Here is an 18,364-nt window from a genome sequence, read left to right as displayed (position 1 = left end):
TCATTTACTGGGAACTACCTGAACATAACCAGAAGACTTCCTTTTTAGGCAATTTTATTCATAACTTGAGCCAGTTATAATGTATGTACAAGGGGTAGCTTTTTCAATTAAAGGTATACGAAAGGACTACCTTTCTGTCAAAATGGTATACAAAAGGTAAGGGGTTGGACCTCAGGGTAGTGCCTCCCCATATAGACCTTGTAGAGTTGGGCTGCTCTATCCGGGGGCAAGTACACAAACCAGGAGGCCACCATGCCTCCCATAACCTCTATCAATCAAATTGCAATTTTAAAACTTTAAAACGATGCCAGTATGACATTGAAAAATCACTTTGTATTGTTTATGTTAATTTTGAAATCAAAATAAATAAAAAACACAATGACATTAAACTCCACTCAGTTATTCTGATATTCTTTTATTTTGTGCATTTCCCGTTGGAATGCTCAACACATTTTTCTTGAACATTTTAAGGAGATTTTAAAAAATTGCTCCCTGTGCTTTGTTAAGTTACACAATCATATATTTGACAAGCACTGTCACTTGCAAAGTGAGAAGCATGCAGATGAGCAGAAATACTTCTCTATATCATAGTTCTCTTGAGTTTACTGTTCCTGAGCTTACTAACTCAACAATGTAGTCTTGCGCTAACAAGAATTTCATTAAAAAAGATAGAAAATGTGCATTCATACAGAAAACTAGAGGACTTCAGAAAAATAAATTTTAGTCTACATGAATGAGACTGTCTTGAAGTTTTTAGCCGCATTATACGCAATACCACGTATTAAGCAGCCACAGATCTATTGTCTGTGATGTACAGAATTCTGTAAATTTGATAGCTAGATGTGACAACAATGTTTCAAAGCACTGCATCAGATCAATTTAACTTTGTGAAAATAATAAACAAGATACTCCATGTATATGTATGTTATGGTGGTCACTGGTTGAAAACCACTAACCAGGACCAGTGGAAATACATTATTACGATGGTAATACAAACATGGGTAACACACGTGAGCAACTTAGTTATATCATCCACAATACAGTCTATCTACACAAAGATGAATCATATCACTGTTTAGTGATCATACAATTCAAACTGTACTGCTGTTAAATCACATGTTCTATTGTACTTCTTTATGAATGGTCATGAATATGAAATTAGATCATTAGACTTAATAAATACATGTACAAAAAAACGTTACTTCCAAATTGAGTTTTTCTTGCTCCTTCAGTAGACTCAAAAAAAAATTCTCCTGGGAATTGCATACCTGCCAACTCTCATTTGTTACATGAGTCTTCATCTTTAAACTCATGCCATCTCACAGGTAATAATATTGTAAACCAAGTACTCAGTTACTCTTTGAGCAACTCTTTGAACAGTAAGAACATTGGATGCAAAATGTTAACTTTTGCCTGGAGTTCATCATTATTTTCGGCCAGTTTTAAAGATTGGAAATCTTCAGGACATAATTTATCATTAAGACTGGAGAAATCTTTGGATGTACTTGAAAGTCATGAAAATCCCAGGATTTAAACAGCTGACCCATTTGATTCAGGGAAGGTTGGCAGGTATAAAATAAGAAAATTCATTACATTGTCAATTGTATTAAATTATTACCAGGGTGCAACATTCAATTTTTGTAGCGTAAGCACTTGAGGTTTGCTCATGCGTTTTACTCAAAAGTTAGTCTATTTTAATTTGGTAAGAGAGCATGAAGGGTAAGAGAGATAATCCCCTTACAGGCCTTATTGACAAGGTTAACCCTTTTAAGTTATTTTTAGACATAGTGCCCAGTTCTTTTGCAAATAATGTTAATCAGTGAAGGATGAAAATGGACTAATACAGAGCCTGTATGGCTGCTTGAGCTGCGAAATGAGGAAAACTTGTGAAACAGTATTCGGCTATTTCTAGACTTTCATGGGATTTCTGAAATCGGGAGTGATCAAAAAATAACTTGAGGGATTACATGAACCTTCAGTTGAGAATAAGGCCTGTATGGGGAATTATTTCTGTTGTTGTTTATCCTCTCTGATTTTGATCCTTCTTCCTTCTCTACTAATAATTATGCATGCAATGTTTTACTAACTCCTACTTTGTGCTGTGAAAGTGACTTCCCTGGGTCTTGTGATACTTTGATGTTGAATACTTTAATACTACTAAGTGTCTTAAAACCACGTAATCCAGAAACTTCGAAACGACTGTGCATAGAAAACAAAATGGAGCTTTCAGGAGCATGATTTCTAGCATTGTTTATCATTCAGCAGCTAACACAAACTTTGATTGCCCACTGGTTACCTTTAGAAACCATCAACTGCATGTTACTTATCAATATTACTCAAATTATAGTGCCAAGAACAGCTGCCCAAAAGGTTCTGGATTTGTGAAAAGCTGCTTGCTGTGGTGGAATCAGCTTAGCACTGACAATTTAATTCACTGAAAAAATTAGGCTTGCTGTGTTCAAATTGTAATTAAAACAAATTGGAATTGCGGTACTATAATTAGTCAGTTGCTGCAGTCACCTAACATAATGAGAAAAAACATAAGGTTAACACGTAAAACCAACTGTGAAGGAAATAACATGAAGTTAGAAAATTGTTCTAGTAACAAGTAAGAAATTACTATCCAGATTTACTTGCAAGAATTAAACAAAGGATTTTTAATTTTCCCGTGAGAGAAATATTGTCAACTAGCTGCACTGCACATAAGGGATGTTTTCTTGATGTAACACCAACTTCTCAGACCTAATTTGAAGTGAGATGTGCATCAATGAGTAAGGAGAAAAAGCTTTTAGATCTTTTACTATAACACTACTACTACAAATATACTCACTGACCCTGTAACATGCTCAGTGCAGAGTGAGCATCAGTAACTAAACTAGTTGTAACACATGCCATAAATACATACCCTCTTCCTGACACCACTCTGGTCTGTTTTATTTTCTTGCTTTTCCTCTGCTTCTTCTTCATCATTTTCATCATTTTCATCATTATCCTCTTCACCAGACCCTTTTTGAACTTCAGACTCTTTCTTTATTGGTCGAGCAGAGACATTGGTGGATTGGAAAGGGGTTCCAAATATACAGTCTGACAGAAATACTATTCCCTAAAAAGAGTAAAAACATAAAACAAATGGATCAGTGGCAGGTGAAGTACACTGCACAATGAAATTATACACAGTAGGTATACAAGCCAAGTGGTCCAAGAGCTGATCGATACTTATCCCAGTTTCTGTAGCATGAAGCAAGTAGGAGTATTTGTACTCCCCCTGGGTGGGATGCTAGTCCATCGCAGGGTTACCCCCAGCATTAAGTTTGCCAGTTCCCATTTATACACCTGGGTGGAGAGAGGCACTGTGAGAGTAAAGTGTCTTGTCCAAGAACACAACTCAATGTCCCTGGCCAGGGCTGAAACCCTGACCGCTTGATCCAGAGTTGAGCATACTAACCATAAGGCCACCGTGTCTTAACACTATACAGTATCTAAGCCCAATTTTCTGAACCTCTAAGGGAAAGGAAAAATAGTTTAAAAACTGGGTAGCTTGCAAAATCTGGGGTACAATGACATTACTTGACTGAGGGGAGGGAAACAACTTTTGTTTCAAGATATCAAGGTCAAAAAATCAATAATTTGAGAAATCATGAATCCACAGTATTGTACTGAGGTTATATGATGTCTGTATTTAATCAAGTTCTTCAACTGCACTTAAATTTGACTTGGCTCACCAAAACTCACCACTCCAAGTAGAATTCCTATTAAAACTGTTGACACTCCAAATATAGTGTAGGAAGCCCACACTGGAAGGCCATATGTTACCGTCAGTAGCTCATGAAGGTCCTGCAACAAGGACAAATAAATCCTTGATAAGGTCAAAGCTTTCAGATCTCTTAAGACCTACTTGATCACAAGATATGTTGAGAAATCACCATCTCTATCCACTGCCTTCTAAGTAGCTCATTCCAGAGTCTTTACCATCATCCTTCTCCATGTGTAGCCCTCAGTCTCCATAAATGCCTTTTTCCATATTACTTTTCAGTTTAGTTAAGGATAAAATGTGCAGCTCAGCAAATATCCACACCCATCCCATGGAAGGTCATTCAAGACAAACTGGAACATTTCCCAGAGGAGTGGGGGCTGTGGCTCAAATCAAAAATTTCCAAGAGGAGGGTATCGGAGCAACACAATCTATTCCATTCCTGCAGATTCGAGCAAAATGCAACTAGGAGTATTGCTACACTGTACTTTCCTAGATGGGATCTGTCACAATTGAAAGGAATTTGTCAGGCTGTACCAAAACTGCACAAGTATCTATTTAATAGGGCGTCTTACAAAACATCCAAGAACATGTCAAGTGAACATTAACTCATCATGATCACTGAGTTGAACTCTGACATCTTCTGCAGATATTGGAGCTTATAATCCATCAAATATTTTCGCTCGTGCACGATTGGTCTAAACACATCACGTGACCAAATATTCCCCAGCTAAAACTGGGGAACATCTGAGAATATTCCCCGATTTTCAAAACTGTGTGTATTGCGAAAAATAGTTAAAGGATGATAAACACAATAGCCTCCATTTGACTTTCAAAATATGCTTGGATATTTGTCCTTGCACATTATCTGTTCTTCAAAGCTCACAGTTTTCCTCGTGCTGCACTCTCGGAAAACTGTTCGCTTTTCGGAACAGATAATGTCCACAGACAAATATCCAAGCATATTTTCATGCCAAATGGAGGCTATTGTTTATAAAAAGGCAAGTAGGAGTATTGCCACTTCCCCAAGTGGGATGCTAGTCTGTCACTGAAAGCAACTTGCCAGGCTACACCAAAATTGCACCAAAAGCCATTTTGTAGGGTGTCTTATATAATATCTGAAGAACATGTCAAGTGAACATGACCCTGGTTACTAAGTTAAACTCTGATATTTCCATTTTAAGCTGAAATCAACTTCTAATAAATTATTTTGTATAATTTATTAATTACCTTCATCAAAACCGATAACTTGAATATCAGCCCAAGACCTCCCATGCTGTGTTTGTAGAAAGAATGTTCACCAAAATTCAGTTCATAAATGCATGTATGTGCTGGTCATACCAAAAATGATCAACATGGGCCATATTACAGTAACTGCACTTAATGAGCATACTATTTTTCTCTTGTTTAGTTATTGCACAAAACAGACAATAAAACATTAGGTTTAGTATTAAATTTGCCAATAATGAAATTAACACTTGATAACTTGTCGTGAGGGAAACATTAAGATTTGAGAGAAACAAAATTAACCATTGTTGTCCTGAGGGAACCGTGATTTGTTCTGTGGCTCAACCTAATAATAAGCTATATTCATCCATCTTCAAAAGAAACATAATCATACAAAGGATTAACATAATTTAAAGGGGAATACATATATTATAGGGAATTACTATTAAGTAAAATTACTAGTAAGGTATGTGAAAAACAGATCATAACAGTAGGAGTCTTGCAGCTCTTGCTAAAAACGAGTTAGTATGTCTTTGTGTTCCTGACTTAAGTATTACTACTGAACCTGCTGCCAACATGAAGTCATGTGCAACGACAATCTTTAGCCACTAATTACCCATAACAGTGCACTGTATACCGAAACTTCACATCACAATAGATTTTACAATGTTGCCTGGTCATAGACTTTTGACAGGAAACAGTTTTATTTTTAATAAACCATATTCGTATTCCCAGTATTAGACTGGAACTAGCTTGCAATGGACGCTCAGGCGGGGGAATATCATTAAAAAGATATAAATGTCATTAGCCTCAGTTGCAAGCTAGTGCCAGTTCAATGCCAGGAATACGAATATGGCCTATTGTCATGTGACTATGAAGAGATGGTGTGCACTGCTGGGGGAAAACATCTGCTATAAAACAATTGCATTATATTTCCTTCAATAACATTAGCTATAAGCAGCCACTGAAGGTGTAATAGGCGGCTGTGACCACCCCTTCCCGTAGGGGGGTCTGTGGGCATGCCCCCCCCCCCCCCCCCCCATCAAAATTTGGAATCTAGAAGCTCAGAAATGCGATTTCCAGCGTTCTGGGCATCAAAAAGCGTGCTGCTGATGGGTATTTTTATTGACTACAAAGCAGGATTTTTTTGACAAACTATTAATTTTTTGCAAAGAGGTGCATTTTCAATACCTTTCTAGGCAGATATCTCTCAGTGATACTTGATATCCACTGAGGCAGTTATGTCTTTGAAGTCCTTTCTTAAAACAAGTACAACTTCTCTGCCACTCATGCAAATGTACCAACATGGCAACAAACTGATTTTTAACTCTTCAGAAAAAAATGAAATGTGATAAACTTTACAACAAAATTCTTTCTACTAATATTCTTACAAAACCAAACCTCATTTTCAACTTTTCATTGATTCTCCCACGGTTCATTATTAAGGCATTCAATAATCATAAAATAATGAAAAATTAAATCATATTAAATCATTCAGATGTCTTAGGTATCCTGAGATGAACAGTGATAACACTGATCAGCGACTACAAACAACATGTACGCTATTTCTTTGGAACGTTTAGTTTACCCGCTTTTTTGTAGCATTTAAAAATTTCAGTGGTCGTCGTCGTTGTTGCTGCATTTGCTTTTTTTTTATTAAATAAATATCATTTTTATTTTCATTAATGAAATCCAAACAGAGGGTGGTAAGAGGTCCTACAGGCGGTGGTAGACTGCCGGTAACCAGCTTTTATTGAAACTCCTGGTTATGGTTCAGCTGCCTTAAATGTTTTCAAACCAGTCTAATTTTTATTTATTGATATTACTTACAGATGAGAGCTTGGAGACTTCCACCAAGGGATTGGTTCAATTTCTCTCCATTTCTGACCGCTAATGAAATCCATAAATCCTCTCAGTGACCTTGGCCCTTCATATTTTCGAAACTCTCCATCTTTTACACTGAAGATCGATAGAGCCATGATGTTATTGAGCCAATACCAATAATCAAACTTAATTTGATTACAGTACATAATGTACCTTAGTGTGCCATGTTCATCCACTTAATTCATACCTCTGTGCTGAAATAATTTGAATCATATAGTACAATATGTGTCCTTCTAAATCTCTTGGTTGTGTATTATTCCATTCTCATCACTCAATCCATATAACTTAAGTGTGCTAAACAACGCATTATGGGGACTCATCTCTAGCAGGTGCTACAGCACATGAGACCCTCCTTACAGACTCTATGATATGTAGCCTGCAAGCAGGATCACAAGGCTTGGGTAGGTTTGTCTTGGCTTCAATTTGCATGGCAATTATTACTCCCTAAACAATAACTGGGGTGACAATCACATTTGGATCCCGCTAATTCAAACTCAGTTATTTCCAATTCCCTGTTTTTTAAACTCAAAATCATTTCCCTTGGATTTGCCCTTCAGTCATTTACTATTCATAGGCAATTTTGAACTCTTACTGTTTCAAACTTTTTTCCTTTTCCCCTTAGAGTTTGAAATAGTGACGTTCAACTGTAGTCCCTCAAAAGATACATAACATGCAGAATTTTAGTCAAATAACGAATCTCGCCATCTCAAATATTTTCATTCATTACAGCACTATCTTGCAGTCCTTTTTCTTATGCAATGCTGTAAAAGTCCTGGGTTTGCAACAAAATGTATATCAAACTTGACTTGCCATCTTGTTTCGTTACCATTCACTATGTCCAGTACAGAGTATCTGACAATAACATCAATATTCCCAGTGACTATTTCTCAGGATAATAACTTCAAACGGTGTCATAATGAAGCAATAATCTTAACAACAATAAACAGGGCTTGAAAAAAGTACCGTGCTGTCATCCAGCAGAAGTAGAGTTTCCTTCTGGACAAGTAACATTTAAATCTCACTTGCCCAATGAGCAAAGGATAAGGTAAGTCGTCTGCAAACCAAAATATTTAAGACTTGCCAAAGGCCAGCAAAATTTGAAGGCTACTTGTTCCAAGGGTAAGCTGGAACTCAAGATTTTATAGCAATGCTAACTCATAAATTTATGGAAAAAAAGCAATTTTCTTTGACATACTTACTGGTAAATAGTTGGCAGAGAGAAGACCATGAATCTTCCACTAAGTACTAACAAGTAGGAGAAAAAACTGTTAAAAACTCTTCCAAAGATGCAATTAAAGTATAAATTACACCAGTAAAAAAAGAGGAAGACGGAAAGATTCTGTGAAATCTCAATAGATTTCTCAAGCAGAACTTCCTTTACCACCTTGTAGAATTTACTTCCACAACAAATACAAAACAAATGTAAACTTGTGAATTATTAATATTAATATTTACCGGGTTCCTCAGTTGTGTCAACTTCTCCAACATTTATGCCAAGTCCTTCAGCTTTAAGAGCGAGTGTGTTCCACACTGGACCTACTTGTTTACAGGCAGGACACCAGGGAGCAAAGCTTCATTAAAGAACAAACGTAAAGGTAAAAGGTAACGTCTGAATACGAGCCAAGTGGCCCATCAGGCCAGAGCTTATCCCGGTTTCTGTAGCATGAAGCAACTAGGAGTGTTTCTACTCTCCCCTGGATGGGATGCTAGTCCATCACAGGGTTACCCCCAGCATTCGGTACCCATTTATACATCTGGGTGGAGAGAGGCACTCAGAGAGTAAAGCGTCTTGCCCAAGAACACAACACAATGTGCCCAGCCAGGGCTCAAACCCGGACCACTCGATCCAGAGTAGAGCACACTAACCATGAAGCCACTGCGTTATACTCTAAATTGAATGGTCCTGACCAGCTCCATGCTGGCCAAGGTAATGGTGCTTTATTCTCAACTACATGTAGGCAAGATCAACAGTTTTAATCCTTATGTAGCTAATTGGAAAAAGACCCCTCCAGTCATCTGAGGCAAGCATATTTTACTGTTGGTCATTAAGTAGCTTTTCATACCCACTTGTCCTTTATAAGCCAAGCAATCTGCACACTAAATTATGACTTTCACACAAACAAGCATGTCACTACCCTAGCCAGGATTAATTTGAGAGTTAATGTAATAGCCTTCCATTCCAAAAAAATTGTCTGGAGGGAATATTGGAATTCAGTTTTTTTTCAAGCCTGTTCCTCTCTCACCCAAGGAGTAGGTGACTGGCAAACTGTGGGTGGAGGGGTGGGCCAACCTGGAAATTATGGACAAGCATCACACCCAGGGGAGAAGCAATAATATTATAAATATTCTAACTGCTTTGGGTCACAGAAAACCTGTAGCTAAGCACCAGCAGCAGTAGTAGCCAAATTACATCACATAATATAATTCAATAGTTTTCACACTCAATTCCTTGTTGATGCAAGTCTCTAAATTAATTCCCAAAATCTGCATCAGATGTTATCTATAGTAATGCCAGAGAACCAATTTTCAAGAAAACTAAACAAATATTGTATGAAAGATGAGAAAATAACAAGGTCAGGACCTTTTTCAGTGTGCTTGGTGCTAGAGAAATGTATTTGTGACTGTTGTTTTACTGTATTAACAGCCATTCTTTAACCAATCAGGGGAAGTAGTTTGAGAGAGGCATTTAAATTCTTCAGTCACTCGTTTATGAATTTGGTGCTAAGTATCATACATTAAGTGGTCATGGAGATTGCCTTGACAAGTTATCTCACGTTTTTAAGATATCATCAATATCGTCATTCATGTCAAGCATTTATTTAACAATCATATTTTTTACGATAACTGAAAAGATTTTTGTGCTCTCCTTGGCTAATTTTCATTGTCAATAAGTGGACAGACACATGAATTCATAATTTATGCGTTGCATCAACGAGCAAGAGCACAGAATTTGACAATTTGTTATCGTAAAAAACAAATTGACATCAGTTGTTCATGCGTCTGTCCTGTTACTGACAACGAATTGTCACAACATTGTCAATTGAAAGTAGTCTGCAGATACACTCCACTTTCGCCTCTTGGATCCACAGCTACTTTGACAATGTTATGACGAAATTCATGATCAACAACTGGGCAGACGCATGAAAAACTGACATCAATTTGTTAAATTTATGCTCGATTTCTATGCGTGATGGAAATTTCAAGCTCATAATCTAATTGTTATTATTAAAGAGGAAACACTTCAAACTTTGATTTTGATTCCATCATAGTAGAAGACAATTGTAGCTTTTTAAACTGGCAAGACTCAATATGATTAAGGGGTATATTTACAATAAACGGACTCCAGATATTTATTCTGCAAGTGTGTGTGTCGCAGAGTCAGAATGCCTCCCTCCCTAGGGGCATTGTGGGTGTAACACGAGAACTAATTAAAGGTGCTAGGGGTTGGTTCTGGACATGCATCGCATTCAGCGGGTGTAGCAATATTCCTAACCGTTCCAAGTTCCAGAAGCCGCAGTAAAATTCCAGCACTGATGTTGATAAACAGTTGATAGACATTTCCGATCCCTGGGAGTCGAACAGACAGAGCCTTGCCTACGGAACCCTCGCGACTATACAATAAGCTTACCTATCAATTAATATTTCCATCACTTTTCTACTTACAATTTCACCATCCACTCTCCTTTCAAAATGCGATCCCAGTTTTCATTTCTAAGTTGATGATTTGGAGGGATTACTGGCGTTTTAGCCAAGCACCATGGACAAATTAACAAGAAAAATGCAAACAGGAGACTCACAATTCCCGCCATGTTGGACACGATGTTATGACGTCATTGAGCCAGCAAACTGCAGTTAGGAAACAGCGCTTTTACTCTTGAAGGCATGCCTACCAATTTTCAAAATGGCGTCTGTATCGCGCTGTCGTTCTTCACTGGTTTCTCTGCGGAAATCTGCGAGTTTAATAACGGTAATTTGTGTAATATTTTGCCCTTTGACTAAAGGAATCTTCCGCTTACTTGTCTTGTAATCTTGTAGAGAAAATCGAAGAACTGCTTAGCTCAGACGGCTCAATGTGGTAGGACGATATGCAGCCCTGCTTCTTTACAGCAGACGAGTAAAACTAGCATGTGAGTATACACGTGTTTAATTCTCAATTGACTTTGTCTTCGAAATGCTTTGGATCCACAAAGGATATTTTTGTTCACTGAAAGCGCGTGATCATCCTCGATTTTCATTTCACAGCTGATTTGCAGTTACCACAGGTAGCGCAAGCTGTGAAAGCTTATGTAATGCAACAGTGAAAACACAAAAAATGACAAAAATGAAAAATGAAAAATGTTCTTTACTTTTAAAAATTACCAGGATTTGTATAATGGAAAACCAGTGCTTTGTAGAACTAGAGGCTTAAGTGACGCCATTCGTTTGTTTCTTTGTTTCCTGTGAGGTGTATGTTTATCGCCATTTTGGTGATTTTTAGTTCAATTGTTTATTCCTTGCTTCTTTTTGGAGTTCCTTTTCCTGTTAAAGTTATGCAGTTTAGCGAAGTAGGGGGTCCAACAAAGGTTTGGGATGAGAGTGAAAATGGAGGCAGGATGTGGGATGAAATGAATTTTATTGGCGGATGTGGGATAGAAATACTTTGGCTAGAGCGGGATTTGTTCATTTTGACAGGTGGGATGTGGGATAGTTTTAAAATTGATGGGGGAATGCAGGATGAAAAGCAGAAAATCGCAGGTTACGGACATAACACAGAGAACTGCAGCTCTAACCAGGCAGGATCAGAATAAAAATTTTTACTTGGGTGGGATGGTAGGATTGAACCAAAAATAGTGGTGGGATGCAAGATTGAAAAACCCTATGTGTTACCCTTACCATTACCTTACCTCAAAGTAGCATATCGGTCCACTAGGCATTTTCATGGGGCTGACCCAGGTCCTAATCTAGACCCAACAGGTGGTGCACATGACAGATAAGAGAGGGCCATGCACACAGTGTTGGTGAACAGTTGCTAATCATTGACAAATGTCCGACTTTTACTCAAATATTTTTTTGGTTATGGACTGAATGTGAACGAAAACAATTGTAGTTATAGATTCTCTGTTATATCAGCTTGTGGTGTTGTTGTTTGAATCTCCTCTCTTTTGCCAGGTTAGCCAGTAACAAGGAGAAAAATTAACACGACTCACTGAAATTCTCGTACACGATGTTACATTTTCAATCCCAAACGGTGCAGAGTTTGCAGCATTTGCAGCGTTTACAATGTGTCTAACATTTGTTTGGTTTCCCGATGTTAAATCGTGTCAAACGTTCTGTTTCTATCGTCTCTATCGTTTGTTTTCCTTCTATCATTCGCTTTGTTTCGAACATTTAATTGCTCACCTCAAGTTTATTTATTCAAAGACCCACATGATCGGTTGACATCGCGAGGGATGTTGCAACCAATTTTGTAGTGTTTTGAAATGTCGAAAAAACTTCTAACAGGTTGTTTCATGCAGACAAGAAAATGCATGTCAAAATTGAAAGATCTTATCTTCTGCTAAAGTGCTCGATTACCTAATAATATAATGTCACAAAAATTAAGATATATCAACTGTTAAAGCTGTGAAATAAAAAAAAATGGATAAATCAGTGGAAAACCTTTCTGTTTCATTCAACCTAGAATTTTACTAGCTGTTAGAACCAAAGATTCTGATTGGCCAGCCTGTAATTGTATTTTATCAAAAGTCAACAAAAAGAGTCAACACAATCGTTTCGTCTACGAAGGCACTGGAAGTTTCGTTTGTAGCTTAAAACAAGTTGTCATGTTAAACATGCCTTAATGTAACAGAAATTGACATGACATGAGTAATTTAATGCTGCCACAGAAAGCCACAAAACTTTCAGGTGATCCCAAGTTCACGGAGTTCAAACCTCTCATAGCACTGGCTCGTCACACAATAAATTTAGGAAGAGCAGCGTGGTTCTGGTCTAGTTTAGGAACAAAAATGATACTCCAACAGTCTTCCAAGTACCGTTTTCAAGCATTGTAAATTTAGTTCAAATATTTTGCACATTTTTAGAATGCATTGGGAAAGCAGGCTTGCTAATCCTTTCAGTAAAAAAACTCTTAACCCATCCTTGAACAATGTTGATGAACATTTTAAATGATCTGCACGTTGGAAGATTCTTAAAATATGTAAAATGTGCATTTGTTGTGCCTAAACTGTGCGAAAATTAATGCACTAAATTCATGCCTAAACTGTGCCTGAGCATCAATTGAAGCTGAAGTCAAGATTTATGTGGCAAGTCACCAAGTACCAGACACATGAACGTTTCCCCGCATTGCAAGAACAACAATGCCAAAGATAGTTCAAAACCTGGGTTCTAAATGATACTGGTGCTCAAAGAAGAAATCAAATGGATGATAGAAATGATGCAAATGTACGATAAAAACGAAACGCACGATAAAAACATTGCAAACGATAGAAACAATCCAAATGATGGAAACGAAACGAACCAAACGAATGATGCAAACGTTTTCACAAGCTGGACCAAACGCTTATGTTTAATGTTGAAATTCAAACCAAAACTTTGGTTCAAAAATATGAATGTAACGCTAGGAAATCACTTGTATCTTTGATGTTGTTGAATTTCTATGAAAAGTACCTCTTTGACTTGATTCTGCAACTCATGTGCACCTCAATTTTTATGACTTTCGTCTCAAAATTTTAAGGGCAACGGAAAGGATGTCAAAAATTTCAAACTCGTTCACTCCTGTTTTTATCGTCAATTTCCTGTATGGTGTTTACGTTTTGTTTTCAAGTGAAAGTAAGTAGATATTCAGGGATTTTCTCATTAGGGGATAAATGCACATATAATTTACTTTCATTTGATGTCATCAGATCGTTAAAACTGTCCTTAAATTTTATACTCCACCGTGTTTTTGAGCGGTACATATTTTGTAACGGTTCCGTACACCAACACCGTGTGCATGGCCAGAGAGGTAAGCCTATCCACTGCAATGTTAATTTGGATTGGATAAATTTGGAACCAATCCAGCCTGCATTCATACATCCTGTATGAATGCAGGGCTGTCATTAAGGGTTGTAACCCATAACACCTGTTATGTCTAAGTATGCTTGATTTTCCCTTGATGCTTCAGGTGAAATTGCCTGTCGTTGATAGAATTCACCCATAAAGTAACAAATTTGCTATGGGTGTGGAGAGTAAGGCTACAGGTGACTAAAAACTTAATGACAGCCCTACGAGTGTGATCTGTAGCACCACTTAGCCTCCTTTGGGAAGAGACATCAGTGATAAAACTAGTGAGGTGTGAACAAAGTGTTTTGCATGGAACAGGGACAGTAACTTTCCATATTTGGTAATTTCCATTTTCTTTGAGTAGCTCACCAGGAGCTGACAAAAGTTGATTAATTTTCTTCCCACCTTGTGCCATTTTGGAAAATGGCAAAAAAAAACCTTCCATTTGCTATTTTCTGATAAACAGTACACCTTGATCATTTTTTACTTTTGTTTGATGTAGTGTCCAGGCTGTTACAAAAAGATTCAGTTCCCAAGTGTCAAGAAATTTCCAAGAAAAATTTCCTCCTGTCCTGGGCTGCAATGTGCTATCTCTAGTGGTCATGGAGAACCTAATTACATCAAGTGAATTGGAGGAAAGTGCAGAAGGAGAAGATGAGGCCACGAGTGGAAGAAAACGCATAAGGCTATGGGACTTCCTAGATGACAATCCCTAGTTGACTCTTATTTAAGTGACAATAGTCCACATATTGACAGATCAGCAGCATGAATATTCGACCTTTTATGACTTTTTTTAACTAATAAGATCATGAGTTGCAAAAACATCATGCAATGGTTTGTTCCTTGGCATTACAATGCTTAAGGTAAAAGAAAAGGTTCCCCAAGTGTGCATGCAAAATAAATTTCACAGAATATCACTTACATCAGCTTATTTTTACCTTTTTCAGCCAGTTGTTAGTACAGCTAAAGCTCTCGTTGCAACCACTCTTGCAAGCAACCCAGTTCTAGTTATAACCTCTTTTTGTAAAACCCTTACTGTTACTCAAATTCTGTAATTGAAAGCTGTCATAAGTGACTGCTCCCATAAATGAATGCAACGACTTCTTAAAATTACCATTGGTCTTTTTCTTTGTCGTTTAAGCTCTTATAAGTGACTACTCAAAGATTCTGACTCATATTACTACTTGAACTTTTATACACTGTAACTACTTGATCACTTTGATCATAAATTTGTTGTTAAAGATCTCAAATTCACAGTTCAAGGTGATATATACTGTTGAGGAAGGAGTGTTACCCTGAAAGCAAGGTTGAAATCTTTATGCTAAAAGCCCTAGGAAAGTGACCAACCTCTAATGGCTATGTGGTTGCTTATGAGTGTGCCTCGTAAGCCACCAGCTCTCATTACGGCTACTCCTCTCTGCTCAACAAGAGACCAAAAAAGAGGCTCTCCTTGCAGCCTGTTATGAGAGCTTCAACTGGAGATAGCTTGATTTTAATCTTTCTTACTTGACTATCACTGTACCATTTTGATGCTCTTGTATTCTTAATTTGAGGTTTCCTTTAAGATACATATAATAAAGACTGTTGCTTAAAGTTGATCAATGAAATAGCAGTTACTTTCAAGATGCATCATGGGAATGCTGTTAGTGCTGAAAAGGGGGGGGGGGATTAGTCAAGAGGGGCCTTATGTAAGACAGCAGGGGTGTAGTGAAAGTGGGCCTAATGTTTTTGAACAAAAACCAGGACACAAACCCTGTGTCCTACATGTAGTTTCCCAGTGAAGACCAAATGCAATTAATATCAAATTGTAACAGTTTCATCCTGTGACACAAACAGTACCAATTTACATTGTAAAGTACACAGTGCAGTTTTATTAGTCTGTTGAATTTACAGTTTCATTCGTAAATTATGATAACAGTATTTCATGACATTGGAAAAGTGCAGTGCCCTACAACTACTGTTACAACTTTCTCTGTGAGTGGTCTAAGTTGTAGCAATCAAGTGATTTTGACTGAACTACTGGATCGTAAATTTTACTTTTTTGTCTGAGATTAAAATCAATAATAGTGTATGCACATGTCGTTTGAGTGTAATATAGACTACCAGCATTGTGTTGGCTTCACCAATGAAATTATAGTGTCCATGTGACAAAAATTTTAATTCACGTGATCAAGAATGACACAGCAACAGCCAAAATTTAGTGACTAAATTTTACCACTCTATTGATGTCCATAATATTTGTACTGATCAATTTTCTTTAAATACTTAACAAGCCAACACCAAGTTAAACTACATCACACTATGTACAGTGACTGGAAAATGATCGTTTTTACATGTATCATTAACACATCTATATTATTTTATTACTTTTTCACTATTAATCACTGAGTATGTACAGACTCTGCATGAAAAAGTGATCTACAGCCATTTCACTGGCCTAACTAAAAACATTCATATATTAACACCAAATCGTAGAAAAGAAGGTAAAGTTACTCAACAGATAATTCAATGGAAAGCACATCTACCCCTTGTGCTGTGTCCTCACCAATCAGCAGGTTCCTCAAATACTTTTTCGTCTTTCTTTTGCTTCTTTTTGGCAGGCTCTGGAGATTCTTCATCATCCACTATCTCCCCTTCTTCTGGTTCACTGCTTTCATTGGTTTCTGTCTTGCCTACCTGGATTTCTTTGGGTGATGAAGTTTTCCAAGTGACCTCCATGTGCCTTGGTCTTTTAAGAGGTGTATGCCTCTCATATTCAAAGCCTTCGTCATGCACACCATGTAACTGACGCTTGTGCTCAGCATAGGAAACTATAGTAAAACATTCTCCTTTACAATCTAGTGTACTTAACACCTTGTTGGCATTCTCCCTTCGAGCCAGTGAGACAAAAGCAGAGGTGCTATTGATCCAGGAGATATAAACGAAACCAAAGTTACTGAACAAGTCAAGAATGTCTCCTTGCTTCCAGTCACTTGGGAATGTTAAATAGAACACATGATCACGGGGAGGATTCAGGTCAGCCCCTGCTAAGTTCAGGTAAGGAACATCTTCCATTCGCATGACAAAAAGTTTGTTCAAGAATGGAACCACCAAGGAAGAATCTGGTATGATGTTGATCTTTGGAGGTTCTTGGAAAGAACTAAGGTAGTTTGCCATGGAAATAAATGCAAGTCCGGTGATGTAAGCATCGTAACCTGCCTCATGAGGTTTCTCATTGCTATCTCCATAATCACTGAACCCCTCGTCAAATTGCACCGCAACCTTCTGAAATGGTTTCTTTGAGACCTGCTTAACAAGATCTGCCAGTACAGAAGAAGGAATAAGATCTCTAAAGGGCTGTGTGTTTGCCATGACTTTTGTGTCAATAAGCCTTGGAAATACTGCACTGATGGTAGCCTTGAAGTCATCAAATTGTTCTGGCAGTGGGCACAAAAACTGCTCAATTACATGAATCAGATCAAGAAACATGTTGTGTCCCACAACCAATTTACCAGACTGCGAGATCATTTTCACAACTTGTGTGAAACCAACAGCATTTTCAATCAATTCTTGTTCTTTTGCCTCTTTTTCTTCTTGCATTTTCTTTTTTTCATCCTCATTGACCTTAGTCACCACGATGAATCGTTCCTTCTTCTCGTTTGTTGCTGCTTCCATGTGGATCCCAGACTTAAATCTTTGTTTAGCAGTTTGGTAAATCAGCTTTCTTAGATAACCATTGCATGGTGGAAACTGAGTGACCTTCCCCTCCGGATCCTTAAGCATTTCTTCTATACTGTCACAAGCTTTCTCTACAAACTCCTTGTGTTCCGGGGGAACAGTTGCTCTCTTCTGAGAAGATCCCCCACTTGCTTCAGTAGTGGAATCCGGGGAGGTTAACGAAGTTGAAACAAATGAATCTTGCGTGTTCCTCGCGAGAAAATGTTCCCTCAATTTCTGCTCATCATACGGTCGCAAATAGGAAATTCCTTCACGAAAAAGTTTGTTGAAGTCGAAGCCGTGCTCAGTAAGAAAATCAAGACTGGAACTTTGACACAAAAAGCGCACATCTGGACATTGCCTATTCCACACCTTTGGAAAGATGTAAAAGTTAAAAGGCTTTGCGATGTACAATTCTTGCTTTTTATCCCAAGTAAAGGTACATAATCCAAATTGAATAATGATGAACTCTTTAGAACCTTCCTTGAGTTTAGAGTAGCGTTCCTGTGGCGTGTCGAAAGAGTTTTCGACTCCCCATTTCACGTTCAGGCCCGAAAATTCCGCGTCAATTGCAAGTAAGGAAGCTGAATTTATCGCTTCAGAGATAGCAGGGAGCGATTGAAGGAAACTGGAGCGCAAAACCTCCATTACCAGGTTACGAAGACTAAAACGCCCGCCATGAGTGTGAAGTGCAAGTTCATCAATAATTCCGCGGTAATCTTAAACAACAGAGAGGGTGTTATGGCGCACAACCGCATATTTTATTATTGCTGGCGTCGAAGCTAA

At 37.8% G+C, this 18,364-nt stretch overlaps 3 protein-coding genes across 4 annotated transcripts; 1 reads left to right on the top strand and 2 right to left on the bottom strand.

Annotated features, from left to right (window-relative positions):
* Positions 1 to 395: 395 nt before the first annotated feature.
* Positions 396 to 10,717, bottom strand: LOC110060164 (thioredoxin-related transmembrane protein 1-like). 2 transcript variants are annotated; one of them, XM_020766917.2, is made up of 8 exons: positions 10,526 to 10,716; positions 8,318 to 8,433; positions 8,062 to 8,107; positions 6,809 to 6,937; positions 4,982 to 5,027; positions 3,733 to 3,834; positions 2,906 to 3,103; positions 396 to 2,520 (listed from the first exon to the last, which is right to left on the bottom strand). In XM_020766917.2, the coding sequence occupies exons 1-8, from the start codon at positions 10,669 to 10,671 to the stop codon at positions 2,500 to 2,502; spliced, it is 804 nt and encodes a 267-aa protein (XP_020622576.2). In that variant the 5' UTR covers positions 10,672 to 10,716; the 3' UTR covers positions 396 to 2,499. The 2 variants fall into 2 exon arrangements, with proteins under 2 accessions (XP_020622576.2, XP_089152893.1); XM_089296767.1 differs by lacking the exon at positions 396 to 2,520 and having other exon boundaries at positions 2,539 to 3,103; positions 10,526 to 10,717.
* A 4-nt stretch (positions 10,718 to 10,721) lies between these two features.
* Positions 10,722 to 15,480, top strand: LOC110060165 (uncharacterized). The gene is made up of 3 exons (XM_020766918.2): positions 10,722 to 10,829; positions 10,898 to 10,989; positions 14,385 to 15,480. The coding sequence occupies exons 1-3, from the start codon at positions 10,764 to 10,766 to the stop codon at positions 14,596 to 14,598; spliced, it is 372 nt and encodes a 123-aa protein (XP_020622577.1). The 5' UTR covers positions 10,722 to 10,763; the 3' UTR covers positions 14,599 to 15,480.
* Positions 15,481 to 15,724: 244 nt separating this feature from the next.
* On the bottom strand, positions 15,725 to 18,276 carry LOC110060162 (poly(A)-specific ribonuclease PARN-like). The gene has a single exon (XM_020766915.2). The coding sequence runs from the start codon at positions 18,224 to 18,226 to the stop codon at positions 16,424 to 16,426; it is 1,803 nt and encodes a 600-aa protein (XP_020622574.2). The 5' UTR covers positions 18,227 to 18,276; the 3' UTR covers positions 15,725 to 16,423.
* Between the last annotated feature and the right edge of the window lie 88 nt (positions 18,277 to 18,364).

The sequence above is a fragment of the Orbicella faveolata genome, unplaced genomic scaffold, assembly GCF_042242905.1.
Source record: "Orbicella faveolata isolate gen_17 unplaced genomic scaffold, um_ofav_v1 contig_27, whole genome shotgun sequence".
NCBI lineage: Eukaryota > Metazoa > Cnidaria > Anthozoa > Scleractinia > Merulinidae > Orbicella > Orbicella faveolata.
The sequence above is the reverse complement of the archived record's forward strand: the minus strand, read 5'-3'. Positions and strand labels throughout refer to the sequence as shown.

Bases quoted from the DNA above. Each gene is read 5' to 3' on its own strand.
- LOC110060164 (XM_089296767.1), bottom strand. From the start codon at position 10,671: ATGGCGGGAATTGTGAGTCTCCTGTTTGCATTTTTCTTGTTAATTTGT. The intron at 8,108-8,317 runs GTAAATATTAAT...CCTACTTGTTAG, and splicing joins TGACACAACTGAGGAACCCG to TACTTAGTGGAAGATTCATG. The intron at 3,104-3,732 runs GTGAGTTTTGGT...TACTCTTTTTAG, and splicing joins TAGGAATTCTACTTGGAGTG to GGAATAGTATTTCTGTCAGA.
- LOC110060165 (XM_020766918.2), top strand. From the start codon at position 10,764: ATGGCGTCTGTATCGCGCTGTCGTTCTTCACTGGTTTCTCTGCGGAAA. The intron at 10,830-10,897 runs GTAATTTGTGTA...GTAATCTTGTAG, and splicing joins AATCTGCGAGTTTAATAACG to AGAAAATCGAAGAACTGCTT. The intron at 10,990-14,384 runs GTGAGTATACAC...TGTTTGATGTAG, and splicing joins CAGACGAGTAAAACTAGCAT to TGTCCAGGCTGTTACAAAAA.
- LOC110060162 (XM_020766915.2), bottom strand. From the start codon at position 18,226: ATGGAGGTTTTGCGCTCCAGTTTCCTTCAATCGCTCCCTGCTATCTCT.